The 18,027-nt window shown below is 36.9% G+C and overlaps 1 protein-coding gene across 5 annotated transcripts in view; it reads right to left on the bottom strand.

The window, feature by feature from the left end:
* Positions 1-8,004: 8,004 nt before the first annotated feature.
* The window catches only part of DPH6 (diphthamine biosynthesis 6), a 232,215-nt gene continuing 222,192 nt past the window's right edge, over positions 8,005-18,027 (bottom strand). For 4 of the 5 annotated variants that reach the window (XM_067296660.1, XM_067296661.1, XM_067296662.1 and 1 more), the window contains one exon: positions 8,005-8,322. In XM_067296660.1, coding sequence (XP_067152761.1) covers positions 8,272-8,322 — 51 coding nt within the window. In that variant the 3' untranslated portion in view covers positions 8,005-8,271. Of the gene's footprint in view, positions 8,323-15,966; positions 16,041-18,027 lie in introns of all 5 variants that reach the window. The other variant, XR_010884170.1, reaches the window with a different exon arrangement.

The raw sequence follows: 18,027 nt of genomic DNA, 5'->3' as shown, positions 1-18,027 counted from the left end.
GTACCTGCAATAGCATCCCCACGTCATGCTACAGTCTGCTCGGTAGACAAGAAGGCAAGTAAAAAACTCTTGCAGTGTTGGTTGTACTTTAAAAAAATCTTTGTACTTCACAGCTGATTCAGGACTCAAAATTGTCTACCTCAACCAAAGCAACCAAGGGCCTAAACAGCGTTCTCCTTTCCAGTATAACACTTGCAGAACAGCTCATTATATACCTACCAGTACCTGCACGAAAATCTTCACAAAACACTAACCCATTACTACTGTCCTCACTTTACAAAAGGGAAGAGGTCATAAATATACAGCGTATGACCATAGCAAAGTTCAGTGCCAGCATTAGAATTTAAGAGTTCTTGTCCTTCAGGTCTATGTTCACATCTGTGAACTCTACTTACACTAGCCATATAAGGCTCTTTTTTTCCTTGAATTAGGGTGTCTCAAATAATCATAGAAAAAATCTTTTAAATAGAAGCTGGCTGTCTGGCCAAACATTTTAAGAGACAAAAATTTCATCAAAGTCTGCAACAGAAGGGTTTCCATGGTCCAAGGCTTTCTGGTCATTTCTGAAAAAAAAAAAGAATCTGAATAGAAATTCTGACCTTTTCAATCAGCAAATGAACACTTTGACATGATTCCTTTCTGCAAAAAAGTACCATCACCACCACCACCACCACCACCAAAAACCTTTAAAGTGTTTTATTTTCATTCAAATAGGAAATAAATACAAATTTCAAACCCTGACAGTTGTCGTAAAGTGGAATTGAAGGCCTTTGGCCAGCTCTGCTTATACCTTGAAATCACTTTGTGACACATATCAAAAAGTTTGACCACCCCTGATATATGTATATATTAGAGTGTGCACTCAATGTTTGAAATACAGTGTATGAAATTGCTCACAGCACATTAAGAATGCTCAGCAATGTGCAATTTTAGGGTCACACTTTATGCTGTAAGACACATTGTGCAGTTAGCAATCTTTTTTCTCTCACTAAGCACACATTATTTGAGTTTTCTAGTTGAGCATACACCTAAAAGAATCTTTGCTTTTTTTAAAGAGGGCCATAAATTATCATCAAAGACTGGGGTTTCAAATCAGCTGTTATTTGAACACTATCTGCTTCTTTTGAAAGTCCTATATCATCCTTACATCAATATTCATTATAGCAAGGCATGAATTTAAAGGATATAAAACCTACAAGCCCAATTAAAGAGGCATTACATACAAATTGCACATTCTGTGAATGTAGGTGGGTTTTTTTTTCTTTTCACAATACTCTTCTCTCACTTTTTTTTGTATGACCTTTCTTCATTTCCTTAGTTTATTTTCCTTTTCAAAGACTTTCAAAGGTGACTGCTTTTCATCTGTTTTGCCCAATAAAAATAGTGATAGCTGCCTCCCCTTTACTGCAGTCTCTCCTTCATTTCCTCTACTGGGTGCTGATATCCACCCGTCCTTTCAAAGGGGGGAAAAATAGCATTGGGGAGCACCTGTCAAATAAGAAAGTTGCATAGTGATGTGACTGTGTGAGTGTGTGATTGAGAGAGAAATCAAATAAAACCCAGAGCTGAAAAAATAATTTACTGTACATAGCACAGAAGAAAAATCATGATGAAGTCCTAAGCTAACTCACATAATGCTTTCAGGAATCAGAAAAATGACACTGTCAAAACACAACATTAGTTTTCAGAAGCCTCCGGGCAAAATTTTATTTATTTAAAGTTAGCTCCTATTTTAATAACAAAAAAGTGGCAGTATATTCTACATCAAAGACAAAACTTTTCCTAATGTTTCCATTCCTCTTGTGAAGTGCTGGAGCTGAAGTAGTGGAGCTGTCTTTCTCTAAATAATTACGTGAGTGGCAGGATCTCAACCTGAGAAAGCTTTTTGTCTGCATTGGGGATTGCAGTATAAAGAGAATCACATTTGGCTTGCCTAATCTGAGCAGCAATATGGGGTATTCTGACTTTTGGTATTTAAATAGTCTTTTAGTTTTAAATGGGATCCATAACAATGGAACAGAAATCTTGAATCAAAATCCTGGCACACTGTAGAGCCTTGATGAAGGAGGAGTATGGAGGAGGGCCACATCCACAGGCTGGATGTGTTCTCTAGTTGAGACCGATAAGCCATATCCCTTGTCTGCACCGAGGCAGTGGCCCCGGAGAAATGTCCCCTTACAGCACAACGGCACATAAGTGGTGGCTCCTCTTGCATATTACCCTCCTTTTGGGCATCCTCACATTCAGAAGCCAGACCAAAGCACATTGTTGGAGTAGTCAAAGCATTTAGCATTTTACAGCTTGTTGAAAGAATTAGAGATACATTTTTAAATGCATTTCTGGATCTCTTTCCTGGAAACTCTATTTATTCCTAATGGTTTTTGTACATGAATCTTTTATAGTTACAATTGGCAATAGTGAGAAGGCAGGCCAGGGTCCATTTCTTCAAAGACATCCTATAAATAAAGAATAATCCCCTTAGGTCCCTAGCCCTTTTGTTTGCCTTTTTAGCTTGTTTTCCTATGGTTCCTACTAATATTATTCCTTTGGCACTGACTTCTTTCCTGTGTTCCCTTTCTATTATTTCATACCATTTAACACCTCCCGCTTTGAACCTTAACAGATCCAGCTCTGGAACTGCGAGAATCTGGTTCAGTTACAAAAGACTCCACATTTGCATGTATCTGGGTCTTATTACAGAATGGTTGGATCTGTGTGGGAGTAGGCCTGAACTTTGTTGCAACAAGAGAGCTCTTACATCTGAGAAATTTATTTCTTCCTTCTGGACCCCTATTCTTCTCTAAGCAACAAAATAAACTGCTATCAAGGCAGCTACCACCAAAACCATGGGAACTAGAGAAGCTGAGGCCCTGCTCATTGGGAACAAATTGCAGCTCTAATGCAACATCACAACTTCACAACATCAGACGCAAAGAAACAATGTCTTTTAAAGTGGGGATCTGGCAATAATGTGATGTAAGGAATATTGTACGGATGTACGAATATTGAGAACTATCAACAGTTGTCAATAACAGGAATTGTAGAACAATATAAACTCCTGTCTGGCACAGTCTGAAAGAGGGATTTTCCCCTCCACCATGGCAAAAACCTAAGTGGAACAAATCTTCTCATGAGCAACAGAAAGAAACAGGATTAACTGCTTCAGCTTTGAGGCTGAAGTCTCTGTGGGGTAACTGTGCTTCTGCCAGTGCAGCTCTCCCTCCTCAGGGGACTGCAGAGAGCAGAGCAGTTCTTCTCCGAGCACTGTGACCTCCGCGACTCACCTACGTTCACACTGCAGAGAGGGCTTGTGTTGTGCCTGTGGGTGCTCTGGCTGTGGCCCAAGAAAATTTTATGTATTGGACTTGTAAAGCATTTTGGCATCATCCAGGATGACACATGCTGTAAAATGTATCATTAATGTTACAAGATATATTATACAGACTTCTCCTGCGATCTGCGACTGCTGCAGGTAGCGTATCAGGAGAAAATCTTTCCAAATTGTACACATGCAAATTGGTATCTGTGATCACATTCATTATGGTTTCCATTACAATGTCATTTTCACACTCTTGTGCACTTCTCACTCAGTCTAAACTTTTTGTTATTGCAGGTTGTATATAGATATATACAACATATATAGCTTTTTTTTTTTTTGCCAAAACCTTTACCAGGGTGAGAAAACATTATTTAAAAGGTACAAATACGGAAATAGAGCTACAAGAAAGCTAATGAATTTGCTTAAACTTAATCAGTAAAGGGGTGGCATGATTCAAACCTATGTCTCCTGACACTGGAGTCTCCTGACAAGTCACTAGATCACAACAGCTGTCAACTTGTTCAGGGCATTTAGTTCAGCATTCCCCGCCTCCCCCCAAACCATTATCTTCTTCTGACTTGAAGATCTGCATAATTTAGAGAAGATCTGGAATTTCTGAAAACTGGGAAATCAAAAAGTGAAATATGACCTATTTTGAGCACATCCTGTTTTTATTGTGAATGAGTCTTGCCAAATGGGTTAAATTATGCAAACTATTTCAAAATGTTTTAGGATTAAATGATTCAATCACAAAATAGCAGTATGATAGGAAATGCAGGATGAGCAGACATATCTCAAGGAATGATTTTCAAAGATTTCAAATGAAATGGAAAATCAAGGCAATGACAAGGAGACTGCTACCAGTGACATATCCTGTGAGAAGAATGCTCTGAACAACCTGACTCTTTGGGAGTATAAGGAATAAGGAGATAGTGCTCTAAAAATGAGAAGGCAAGAAACCACAGACAGACAAAACCTAACCATGAATTAATCCAACAAAAGTTGAAGCCAAGAAATTGTGAGCAGTGAGTCATGAATAAAAGGGCACTTGCATGTAACATACGGGTTCAGTTCACAGGTACCCAGTCTGTTTTTTAAAATTAAAATTTAAAATATGTCAAAAATATTCAGTGTTCAGATGAAAGTTGAAAAAAATAAGCTTTCAAGATCTCAAGTCTGTATTTTGAATGCTTGGCTAATACATCAACACAGGCTGGCTTGCCAAAAATATTAAAATACAACTGAAGACATCATAAATTAGTAAATTGTCAAGTATTCTTAATATGTATTCCCAATGCCAGACATATTTATAATAGTAAAAGCAGGTTACTTAAATGATAAGTGTCAGTTAACACTCAGAGAGATCAGGATAGTTTTACTTTAACACACAGTATAAACTGTGTTTGCTTCAGCAAACCCCTTCCAAAGGAAGTGACAAAGATTTAACTTGGACACATGAAAAGTTTCTGTTTTAGGATTTCAGTGTTCATTTGGAGAACTATTATACCATACCGTATCAAGCTTTTATTAAATCAATGCATTCATTTATTTGAAATAAAAGTTTTATTCAATCACTGTATTTTGATAGACTAGACTACTGCACATAGACAGGAGATAATGGATTGAACAGAATGTCTTTGAAGGAGAATAGCTGCTTCAGATCACCTCTCTAATACTCAGGAGACCACCTGCTTCCAGTGCCTGTTAGATTTCTGAAAGCTAAGAGGAAAGATGCACCAATGCTAGCTGGTGTAACAAATCAGCTCCTGAATCACCTAACTATAAAACTTGCAAGGAAAAAAATTAAATAATCTCTGCTTAAAATATCTCAATGTCATTTTTAAACCTATTTAGGATGATGAGCTCTGGTGGCTTTATGGTAACTTAGCCATGTGCATTGCAAAGGCTCACTGGTACTGTAGCCATTACCAGGTTTTGAAATGAGTAAAACACAAAGTTATTAAATCAGTTTTTGTCTTGCAGTCCCATTTGGTCAGTTCACTTTAACAAGCTTTCAAGCAATTAAAGAAACTGATATATGGAGATTTTTAAAAGAGGCAGAAGACATAATTTCACTGACATAAAGATCTGTAACAAGAAATAGATTCTTTTTGAAAAAAAAAAGGACATAAAAACCATATTCTAACACTTGTTACAGCAGAGAAAGGAGAAATCACTGGCTTACATTTTAAAGGACACTTTCCCAGGTATTACATAGGTTTGCTGTGTTTTGGGTGCTGGAACCTAGATTAACATGCTCTTTGTCTCATAATACATATACAACACATTTCCCTGTAGGCTTAGCAAAAATAAGAGAAACAGAAGAATTCGTATTTTTATATTCTCAAAACCAGTGTCTTACCACAGTAAATGAATTTACACTCTCAAGATTAACACCTGTCTAGGTAAACACTCAGCACAGTCCATCCTATTAAAAAATATTGCACATATTAGCTGATTTTAAATATTAGCCATCTTCCCTTCTTTTCATAAAGCACATACGTCTGTTTGTGTGCCCGTCTTCCCTTCTCCCCTCTTCAGCTAGCACTTTTGTTACAAAGAAACTGAAAAAGAGCTCTGTGAAACAACTTATTCATAGTAGAGCCAGGTAATTATGATGAAAGTACCGCAGCATAAAGCAGATAAAAAGGTGTTAAGACATTTCTTTCTGTTATAAAAGTCATTAGGTCTCTATATGGAGCAGCACTTTATTCATCTACCTGGCATATCAATGTTGAACAAATTGCCACGTTCATACTTAAAACTCAGCAAACCCAGCTTCCAGCCTTAGTTACTCACATCATTTTTAAGCCGTAGCCTTTCAAGAAGTCAGCTGTTCACAGAGTAAACCTGCTGAAGTTCTAGTTGTCTCAAGAAAAGAAAAGGATTTCTCTCTGTCTAGAAAAAAACTATGATTGCACCATTTTTTACACCAATGCATTCTGTTACCATTTTTCATTGCATCCACACCGGGGAAAAGAGGCTAGTTCAAGGCATGAAACCTGCAAGAAAAGCTGGTTTCTTTAGGAACAAATATGCTGCCATCTTAAAATATACAGTATAGTACAACAGCTAAGGTCAATATGTTTGAATATCTTTTCTAAACTCTCTATGAAAAAATGAGTGCCACAGGAGACACAGATAGTCAAACTCATGCCATCTCTTTGTTTTCCGTATGTGTCTATGAAAAATTATTCTTCATCATCCTCTCTTTGAAAGTATTTTTTCCTTCTCTAATTTTATTTCTGTCCAGCTTGTGCCTCTGGTTTGTGTGCACCTCACATACTGGTATTTCCAGAGAGAGGTAAGAAAATGATTTAGCCTTCTAAAAGATAGACAAATGCTGTATTTCAAATAGAACAGGCACATTCAGGTATTAACAAGTTATTTTCTGATCATGGGAAAGAATTATGATCAGATATATTTAAGTCTAACCTAAAAATGATGCTGAATGTTAATACACTAATGTATCGTTAACAAATTATTTTCTTTTTTCTTAACAAATTTAATTTAATTCACCCATGTATTTATACACTGGTACATAAGAAGTTCTGTGCCTTCTCCCTTCTTCTAAAAAATATTTCTATAACTGTGACAAAAATAATTCTTACTAAAGTCGGTGGCAGCTCTGCCACATCCCTTGATGTAACGGTAAGGAACAGTGACATTAAACAGTCTGACTTCAGGTAATAATCAGCATAATATTCTGGACATGCAAAGCATCTAGCAGAGGAAGATCCTCTTGTCTTTAGTTGCTGGTTTTGTGTCAGCTGCCAAATGCATATCTGGTAGTGGGGAAGAAAATGAAGCTGTAGTGCTAAATTCACCTCTCAGTCACCCCAATGTAAACTTGCTGTCATTCCATTGACTTTTGTGGAGTTATCTCAGATATATGCTGGCATATGAGAAGGCCAGCTGGAGTACTGGTTATGTAGCTCCAAAGCTCACACACTGAAAAAGAACCGAAGAGAATATACAGATATAGAACACAGGCATAAGTTTGATACTCTTTCTTCAAGGTTTAATTTTATAGCCTTTGCCTGAAAATGAGATTTCTCTACAGTCCCTTACTGCCTCAAGCTAAGTCCAAAAGGCTTTCTTTCCTATACTCATACTTTTCCACGTTATGAGTAACGTATCAGTTGCAATGAAGTCAACAGAGGCTTCACCTATGTGTCTGAGCCTGCTTTAATGAAAGCAGTGGTAAAACTCCTGTTGATTTTCCAGGAAAGATTGAAGCCCTGGGGGATACTGCTAGCTCTGAAATAAGAGTTCTCTACTAGATATAAAGCATAAGGATACTCATTACTGCATCTGAAAGCAAGATGGCAAATCCTACAGTCTGACCATCATCTCAATTATTCACTTTGCTAAAATGTGCATCCTGAATACTCCTGTGAAAAACTCTTCTCCAGCACAAGAAAAGGGTTAAAGGCTTTCACGAGTTGGCCTGAAGTCAGAAAAACCACTGTCAAATTGAGAGCAAACAAGCCTTTAAAATAGTATTGGAGCTAATGTTCTGATTTCACCTGCATCCAAAAGATCAGAAGTTACAATCAGATTAGTGTCACCAGACCTAAATATATCAAACAAAAAACTGATGGGATCAGAGCAACTGCCATCTCCCAAGGGCCACCTGCTATTACCATAATGTATCTAAAAATATGGAAGAAAAAAGCACAATATTAAAAAAAAACACCTTTATTGTTCATACAAAGTTGACTTGGTCACATATCATGAGGCATCATTAACAAGCTAAATATGACTTTGCTTAATTCAAACAATGGTGCTTAATGAAAATATACAACACAGTTATGATCACTTATTTTCTTTGCTCTCTGCTGGATGGAATTTGTGCTTTGATAGTAATTTATTTCTTTTAAGCTACTAACTTAGCCAGCATGTTATATGAATGACTTCCTTTCCAGGTAAATCCATCACAGGTACTAAAATCAGAGCTGGGGTCTTCTTGCCCAACTCTTGTTCAAGATATTCGTGCAGTCCTGAAATAGAAACAAAACAGTCCATGAAACCCCTTTGCCTTTGTCTCATTTTCTATGTAAGAAGTGTGCCATCTCCAAATACGTTTTTGAAAAATATTGTGGAGTTGCAATTAACAAAGGTAAGTGAAACTCAATTCTGATTTTTTAGTTTTATATAGAAGGAATAATCACCAGCTCCCACCTCCTAACCAACCAATCTGGGATGAACTTTACATATTGCACAATTTAGCAAAACAGTTAAAAGCATGTTGCTCAACTTTGAGTGAGTGAGTGACCTGTTTATTACTACAGGTACAGCAAACTGTAACTGAATGCAGGTAGTAACGATAGCTAAGGATTAATGCAGCTGATACAACTGGTATTTATCTTTAATAAGGATAATAAATACCAGTTGAAATTCAATTCTTTGTATTCTTTGATATTTGCATGATTTAGCTGCACATAGCTGTCTATAAGTGAAATCCTGCTCTCAGGTCTCATCGAGATACACCAATGTATAAAAAGTAAAATGGGATATTTTAAAAAACATTGTGAACATGATTTCCATTTGCAATCAGTGGAAACATGCTGCATTGAAGATATAATGGAGGGAGTCCAGGGACAGCAACATACATGACTGCAGATCTAGATTTACAGAGAGATTCAAACTACAAAAAATATGCAATATAGCTATTGATAGCTCTAAAGGGACTGTTATGAGACAGAAGTTTACAAATTCCAAGTCCATTATGGGAAGAGAATTGGTAATGGAGAAGATCTAACTAGGAGAATCATGGAAGAAAACTAAAGAATTGAAAATTTAAAATGAGCATCAAGACATTCCTGGACATGTCGCAGTCTCGATGGACATACTGGAAATCCACAAAGAATCTTTAGAGAAGACTGGAGAAAACTCTCCAAATGATCCTGCGAAAGACAGTTTCCTAATGGTAGGGAACGGGCTGCGCGGTTTTGGTTTTGATAAGTTATTTCTGTCTGTAGCTTCTGCGATTATAGCAATTCTTTATAACACTAAGCATTCTTGGCTAGAGCGGGTGTAAAGAGGGCAGAACTTGAAGAGTGTCAAAGATTTTTTTTTCCCTCACTGCCTGTGAAACTGTGAATATGCAGTTCAGGCAAAGTGTTATCTCATATAGGATAAAAGAGGAAAATTGCTATTGTATTTACAGAGGCTAGCACTGTTCTGTTATTACTCAGCAGCAGGAGCAGGAACTAATGTAATAATGGAAATGGTACCTATGAAATATCGCAAAGACAGTAGCAGTCTACCGAAATTCTGTTATTTTGTATTAACAACATTGACATTAGGGATGAGAACAGACAGGGTGAGCCTGAGATCAATAGTTACCTCAAAGGTCAAAGGACTTCATGTTCTGCGTAATAAGCAACTCAGTCTATGTATCTCAGATATTCAGCAGTGACTTGCTAACTAAGCATCAGCTAATATTTTCATTCTCAACTTTGGTTTCAGGGAATTTCATAATTACGCTGGTTCAGAATGCAGTAAGTGAAAGTGGGTAAAAACATTTCACCTCAAAAATACCAATTACACCCTATTAAAACTACATTTCATCTTCTTTCTTCCATTAGAAATTGTGAAAATATAATTTCTATCTTTAACTTTTTCACAGGCTTAAAAACTATGAAACAGTGCTAAAAAATACCATAACAAAAACAGGTATTACTTTCAAAGGGAGAATTTGAAAATAAGGCTATCTGGAAATTGAACTATATGCTTTTGCTTTTTGAGGTGGGCAAAATTGCCATAAATATTTACATATGAGCATTCCTTAGTAGACCTGACAGCAAGAAAGAGCCATCTTTCCAAAAGACCACCACCTTTTCTACTGCAAGTACAAACTGCTGCAGCAAAGCCTAAATGTATAATTGAAATATGGATGGAAATCTGGGGCATACACCTCTAAATGTTTTATTATACATGTAAATCAAATAGTTTGATATGAAATCATTCTGCTTTAGATCTACATCTTTATACATTTTTAAACTTGTGGATAAAAGTCTGCTCATTCAGATTTCACCTCAAAAGAGGAGACTGGATCGTCTAAAAAACTAAAATTGCACTCTAAGATATCACAGAAGACAATGCACAATTAGTAAATCTGTGTCAGACTGTGTAATCATAGCTGATACAGTGCAAAAACTGACAGCTGTATCTTTTACCTGCTACAAATAAAATGTGAGTTACTTCTCTAAATCCTCCATTACTAATTACATATGTTTAACTATGTGACACTAATAAAGACACAATCTTTTTTTTTACTTCTGCAAATTATGCTTTTAGATAAACAAGAGTCTGAATCAACAGTAGGAGTGTTTTTTGAAGTGTGTATTTCTTTGTTTAAATACACTTAAGATTTCAAATATTTCTTTCCTATCTATTACTTACGGAAATGTTTGTTCAGTTGCATGTCATTCCTCTAAAAGTTGATCTTACAAGTGAAAACATGCAAAGGAAAGAGGTGGGGGTACAGTGAGAGTGTTTCCTGGAGCTCTAATAGGAGCCACGTAGGATTGGTACCTGTCTTAAAATCATTTAATGTGTCCTGATACAGAATATTCATTAAAGCACAAACAAAAAAAGCTGAGTAGCAAGCAGCAAACAAGTGGTCTGTTTTGTGTATGTTTTCATTTCCTATGACAGTCAGCATTAATTATTACTACTATCTGAAATTTGCCTAAAGCAGGTAAGCTTCATCCTGTATGATGGATACCCCTACTCCCAACCAAACAGCAGAAGCTGTGGCACAGGTTTCATACTGAGTTTCATTCTGCACCACTATGCATTTTTCTCTTGAACTGGGCACAGCTGAGGGAAACACGTGGAGATGAATATAATCACAACCTAGAATGAAGTCTTTCCCTCTCTCACCAAAACTTTCGGCAATATTATTTATTCCTGCCATTCCATTTTCAAGACATGATAATGAGATCAATAGTACAATGATCCTTCACACCGACCTAACAGCCCTTCCATATAACAGGGCACAATTTAAAATCATAAGCTACTGTTTTTAATGGTGCTTTTCATGCTTAGTAGATAGAACAATGTCCTGGAAGCTTTTAGAGGATCATTGCAAATGATTAAGAAAATGTTTTTTACATCTATGTTATCATTGACTTCAACAGGGTCTTTAGGCATTCTCCTGCAGTCCTCACATGTATGAGGTCACAGAACACACCTGTACGTTTGCAAAATCAGGTCCTTATTATTGCTGACATATCCTGTTTCACTGGCTATTTGCAGGTGGGGAGTAATAGCCCATAATGAAAAGGAAAATGGTAACAAAAAGAAAGATCATATTTAGCCCAGTACATAAAAAATCACTTGGATATTACAACTGCTATCTTTCTTTCAATTTTTAACCAAAAGATATTGTTACATTGCTTAGAGCAGGTCTTTAAATCCCTGAGCTAATAAAGCTCTCCATTGTTTCAGCTGTATGGATCTGACATGCAGCATGTACTTTGAAAAGATGCGTCACAGGGGATCAGGTTCCTAACAGTTGACTAAGAGTTCCAGTCCCAAAAGATGTGCCCCTGGTGTGCAGAGCACTTAACCCTTCGACCAGTACCAACATGACTATTCACAAATTATTGATGTCCCTAAATCCCTGGCAGATTGCAGACAGTTCTTGTCTCCCTTGAAGCCAAAGCATATGGCCACTAATGGAATGGATTAAAAAATACAAATACACATTCAAGGCTTTGCCACATGAATGTAAAGCCACAGATATGGTAGAAGGTGATTGAACTGGACTGAACACTGTTAAATACATGATTAGCCTGTTGTTATGGATCGTTTCCATTGATCTATATACAGTTTCACAGCATAGTTTAATTAAAGCTGTCTGGAACAAGCATCTTCCTTAAATGATCAGGCAGTGCAGTGAAAAAGTGAAACATGAGGAACTGGAGACCCCCTCCCCCATTCTTAAACATCCAACTGACTGTCTCTGTGGTTTATAACAATAGCCAGGAAGAAAAATATGCTTTTAAACAATTAAGTGTTTTTACTGCTTTTTATGAGGCTTATGTTCCAGAGAAATCAGTTCAGGATTTTTTCCAAACTTGTACTTCAAGTAATATAAAATGATGCAGCTAAATGTCAGATTTTAAAACAGAATCAGTGCAATTCACTCGCTCTACTTCAGTTAATACCTTCCTGTAAAAAATAAGATCCAATCTAGTAAATAAAAATATACTGTTGGAATACAAGGGCAAATTGTTTCCCAAAAGATGATTTTTGTGCTGATTTTTTCTTGTAACTTCAAAGATTTTAAATAAAAAAAATGTGGACATTTTGCACATTCCCCTACTTGGCTTTTCATAAAGTCCCTTATTCTTAACTATTTTGTCAAAAGTCGGTCATGTTGGCCATCTGCCTGTTAAGAGACCAGGTTTCCAAAATTGCTCTATCCACAGGAAAGACTGAAGTAACATTTTGAAAAGAGTTGTGCTTCCATTTTGACAGCTAAACATAGCAGTTAGATCTTTAAAAATGCTAAGCACCTATCAGGTCCAGGGAAAACTGGCCAAAGATATGTTACTCTATGTTTTTATAAATTCTTCCAAAATTATAAAATTTGAGTCAGTCTCAATTTTTTCAGGTGGGAAATATTCCTATGAATAAAAAGAGGGAATTTGACAATGAGTAAACATAGGAGTATGGAAGTAGAACATGCTGTGGAAGCCCACCACTCCTGATTGTTCATGCAGGTGACTACACTAATTTCCCTTAGTCCTTCAGGTTTTGAGCAAGTTACAGTCTGTCTTTGCCTACTTATTTATAACAACAGGATAGTGATGATTTGCCTACTTCTCATGAATTATCAGGATGTAATTAAGTTTGGTTAAGTATTGTTAAAATGCAGAGATCCATGTATTATATGCTAATTATTACTATACATAAAACATCCAAACTGTTTTATAAATTTTGATTTACCTTTGGCACCTTTTGGTACAGCAGATTAGGCACAGTTCTGGAGACAACACAAGCTCCTTCATGCAACACTGCTGATGCACTTTGATCACCTGGCCTGGGATTTTTTTCTGAATGAGAGTTACTGGCTACTTTGAACTGTGGGGGAAGTCTTTTGCCATGATAAAGGAGACAGATGACCAATAGGAATTTGGGTAAGGCTGTGAAAGTCATTTTAACCTGTGATAACGCCAAGTCAGTCTTTGAAACTACAACATGTAAAACAAAAGTATTAACGTTCTGTTCTGCCTAACTTTGAAAATCCAATGTGTTCTGAAGATTTCTCAAGCTGTGTCTCCTTTCTTTCAAAATCAACATTCGGTGAATGAGCTTTCATTTTGCATGGTAAATATGTAACAACATTTGTTTTTAAAAAATAAAAAGGAATTGGTATAATTTGGACTTTTAAGAAAAGCAGGTTTACCTTTCAGGCCTATTTGTAAAAAACACATGACCCAAAAGAAAAAAATGAAATTGCAGAGGCAGTTACCAAGACTGCATTTGGAAGTCAGTTCTCTACAAATACATGCTTAGTCAGATGCCATAACAGCCATTTAGACCTGCACAAGTCTGCATTTGCAAACAATTCTTTCATAAAAATGTACCTTTTGGTACCTTTTTATCACATTCCATTTCCATTTGCCTTGCATTTATGGACTCATCTAAACTGCATAATTCTATCTTGCTGCTCACATCAAACTAGCTTTAGTTATAAGAATTAAAATGTTATTGTCAGGTAATCACATAGCAGATGAAAATACAGTCTGTAATTGAAACACTAATGCCAACGTTAGACTACTCCTTCACCTTGTCCCTAGTACCAAAGAACCATTTCAGATTGCGACCTCTTCTGTGAAGGCTATGTTTATCAGCATCCAGACTGATAGGACTCAATGCCTTCTTGTGGTAAAATACTGTGAGTTGTAGGCACAGACACATACACAACAGGCTAGCACTTCACAGAGCAGAACATTCATCAGATGAAGTCTCTGACTATAAACTGCTGTAAGGAGAAGATATTTTACTGCTAGTGCTGTTTGTGCAATGAACTGCTTGTTCTTTTGGAAGCTACCCCTAGCCTGAAAATACCATTCTAGCAATGTCTTTATGCAGGCAACGGTGAAAACAGAAGGAAAGTTGCTGTAGGTTTAAGCAGGTTTTACTCTATCTGCAGCAGTGTGAGAAACTCTTCCTGCAATTTAGAAGAGGAAGAGGAGCTTCCTCTGCTCAGGAGAGCTGTGTATCCCTGCACACCTTATTGTCAGCTCTTGAGCTCAGAATTGGAGAGGGAAAGCTGCAAGCACACAAGATAGCAGTCATGGTCTTCATTTGTTAATGGGAGATGTAAGAAAGAGAAACAATTAGCTTTTCTTAATCTAAACTTATTAGTCAGTGAGGGTGCCTGCACTCTGTGCCACCAGAGGAAGCGGAGAAGGACATCCAGCTTCAAATGACCAGCTCTGAAGGAATCCAAAAGTCACCCGTCTCCTTCCTAGTCTCACCAGCTTCTTTGCTGTTCCTCTTTGCTTAGACAGGAGTGTGTGGGAAGAAAAAAGGGTTCAGTCATCATCAGGGAGGGTATTAACATTACAGGAACTTTACTTTTCTAGAGCTGAGTCATTTGGCTGAGTAACAAGGAAAGTTTTTTACACTGTAGCTAATACATTTTTTAGCATTTGAAAGAAAATTAGTAGACAAAAAAAGTTATTTTTAGTGCTGGTTCAATTGTGGGCTGTCAGCCTTGGCAATGCATCTCTTTTATCAAGCTGCCAGGATACCTTGTTTTGTTTTCAGAGCAAAGTTTGCTTAAAGACCAATTTCAGAAAAGTTACTCATTGTGGGTGTTAATTAGAGCTTTCTGGACTCTGCAGGGTTTAGCTTATGATCCTTTTCACTTACTAAACCCTGTAATTCAAGTTACATGAGGATGGAAACGAACCAACCCCTTTCTATTCTTCTGAAGGTTCTGTTTAACACAGATCAGGAAAGAACCTCTCTCCTTCCCTAAAATGGAAGTCTAATCTCTCTCCTTTCTTAAAGAAAATGAAAAATAATATTTCACACCTGTAAAGAGTTTTCAAACTGATGAACTGAGACACACCTTTAGAGCTTCAGTATGGGACAGCTAAACTTCAGGAAGCCCCTGCTTCTAGATAATGTCTTCAGTGATAAAGTATACTATACATCTTAGAAAAAATAGCTAAACATCTATTCCCTTCCTCTGTATTTTTCTAGGAGTGGAGAACTGTCATTTTATAAGAGAAAGTCCCTGACACATCTCCCCACTGACCCAAGTAGCAGGGAAGAAAATCCTTTTGCCTTTCTTCTGTTGTCATATTAAGGAAAAGGCCAGCTACTGGTTCAAAAATCTTAAAAATGTGGTTGCGAAAAAGAGACTTCTTAGTAGTTGGAGGTAATAGATAGCAAACTCAAGTTGAATTTATACATGACATGGTTATAACTAGAAACTTTGTAATGAAATGAATGAAATGAAAAATGCAGTTGAAGTACTATGCAAAAAGAGACATAAAAACCAACCCAAAACAAAATCTGATACAGAGTCTGCAGAGGATTATACTCAGCTATACTGGATATTTGAAACTAGGCTAGACAAAACAAGAAACAATGAACTAAAGAGAACAAACCTGTGAAGGATTAGAGAAAATGACCAAAAATGATTATCCATCTCTATTTTACAGTTGAGGAAGCCTCTATTTTCCTGCAAGGAGAAGAATTGAAGCTGGCTAAGGTAAAATATTTTAACTGTGTTCATGAATACTACCATCTTAAAACGATATCTCCCAAACTTCCTCCCAAGTATCTAAACTTCAGCTCAGTTTGAAGGCTGGTATGAACACTTTCAAAAGCTGTACAGCAATATAGCAGTGTGACAGATATACCAGGAATGCTGAGGAGGTAAGCAAATCAGTCAACCACAATTACCAAATGAGATTTTCTTACACCGGTATTTATATCAATTAAAATTTCAATCTCAAATGCCATTCCTAAGATATTTATGTACCACCCAACTCTCTGAATATACAGAAGTTATCTTTCAAAGTACACAGCACCAGTCAAATTAGGTATTTTATCAAGCACATCAGTGGCAAGTCATGGAAAGAAATGTGACTCTTTTAAAGATATACAAATGTTGCTGAGCTCTTCTGCCGATTAGTTATGGCTATTTCTCAATAGAAAGAATTAACATTTAGCTCCCATAATAATTCTTTCAAGCTACTGGCTATAGTTTAGAAAACAGCAGTGCAGCATGAAAACTCATTGCTTTGTCTTTCCCACTGTTCCATTTTTAGCAATGCCCTATATACGGGTTGAGAATCAGCCTATACAAGGTTATAAATGTGCACTTTTGTTTAAAATGTCATTAACCTTCTGCACTAAATAAAGAAACACTTAAACATGCCCTTCCAGTACTCACACTGAGGTCTAAATACAATTTCAAAGAGAAGGGAGGACTGAGCTTTCTGAGTACAATTGCTGATAGAACTTCTGTTTTTTCTAAAGCCAAGACAGAGTGCAAAGATCACAAGCCTATTTTATGTGTACTGTCCTCCAGCCTTATAATACGCTATCTCTTTAAGGGGTGGATGGTTACTGAGTTTGTATGCCAGCTGTGTTCAATATCTCTAGGGAGGACAGGCTATAATGATATGATGTGGGGATGAGTCATGAATGGAGACAGATTATTACAAATATATAAAACAGTAAGGACCACTTTTTCAAGAGGCATCGAAGAGTGCACTTCTCAGTATCTGTAAGCACTTGCTTGCTCATAGAGCAACCTGAATGTGTCTGGGTAGACAGATAAAACTGCAGGATTCACTAGAGGCTCACACACAATTTTTTCTATGCAGCAACAGAGAAATGTGCACTTCCTGGATTTTTTTTAGTTTAATTGAAACTTGGTGTGAAAATGATCAACTGCAACAGCACCTGTGCAGTAATCATGAAACTTGCTTTTTCACCTCCAGGTCACACTACAGCTACTGACTCCTGCCCTGCAGTCCCAGAGCATTAGATGGCACAGATTTGCAAGCTGTAGGACAGTTTGTCGCTGTGCCCCCCAGGTAAGGTTGGGAACACTGGTGGGGCTGTGTGTGGGAAGCTCGGCTGTGCCTGCTGGTAATTCAAGAACTTCTATCTCCAGGGCTGTCAATCTGGCACCTTTCACAAGTGTTAAATTCACTTAAGTATATTTTTTAAGAAGCTGTCATGAGACATACTGAAGCAAATATGTCCTTCAGTGGTTACACATGGACTCAGTTGTAACAATGTTTGTTAAGTGCTTTGACATCCCCAAATGATATGTTTGGTACAACTTCCACATTTATTCATTTATTCAACTCTGCTAAATAGTCTCTAAAACCTATGGGTTTAAGAAATATCTCATTGGACACAGTATATCCAAAAGGCTACATCTAACTGTGAAGAAATGCTTATATAACTACTGAACATTGCATACCTCTACTAGTGGGAGAATTTACCCTGCAAATAATAGAAAAGGTTTCTAAAAAGATTTTGTGAAAAATATCTTTAGATTGGGTACAGAGAAGATCATATGTTGCATGCTATATGTCAAATTAAGCTGTGATTGTTTAAAATAATACTGATGGAATAAGCATTTTCAGTTGCTAGGCCATATTCTCAACTGTTGTAAGTTGTAGATATGCTAATTTACACCTGCTGAG

The sequence above is a fragment of the Apteryx mantelli genome, chromosome 4 (assembly GCF_036417845.1).
Source record: "Apteryx mantelli isolate bAptMan1 chromosome 4, bAptMan1.hap1, whole genome shotgun sequence".
Lineage (NCBI taxonomy): Eukaryota > Metazoa > Chordata > Aves > Apterygiformes > Apterygidae > Apteryx > Apteryx mantelli.
Note: the sequence above shows the minus strand (reverse complement) of the source record. Positions and strands in the feature narration are given on the sequence as shown.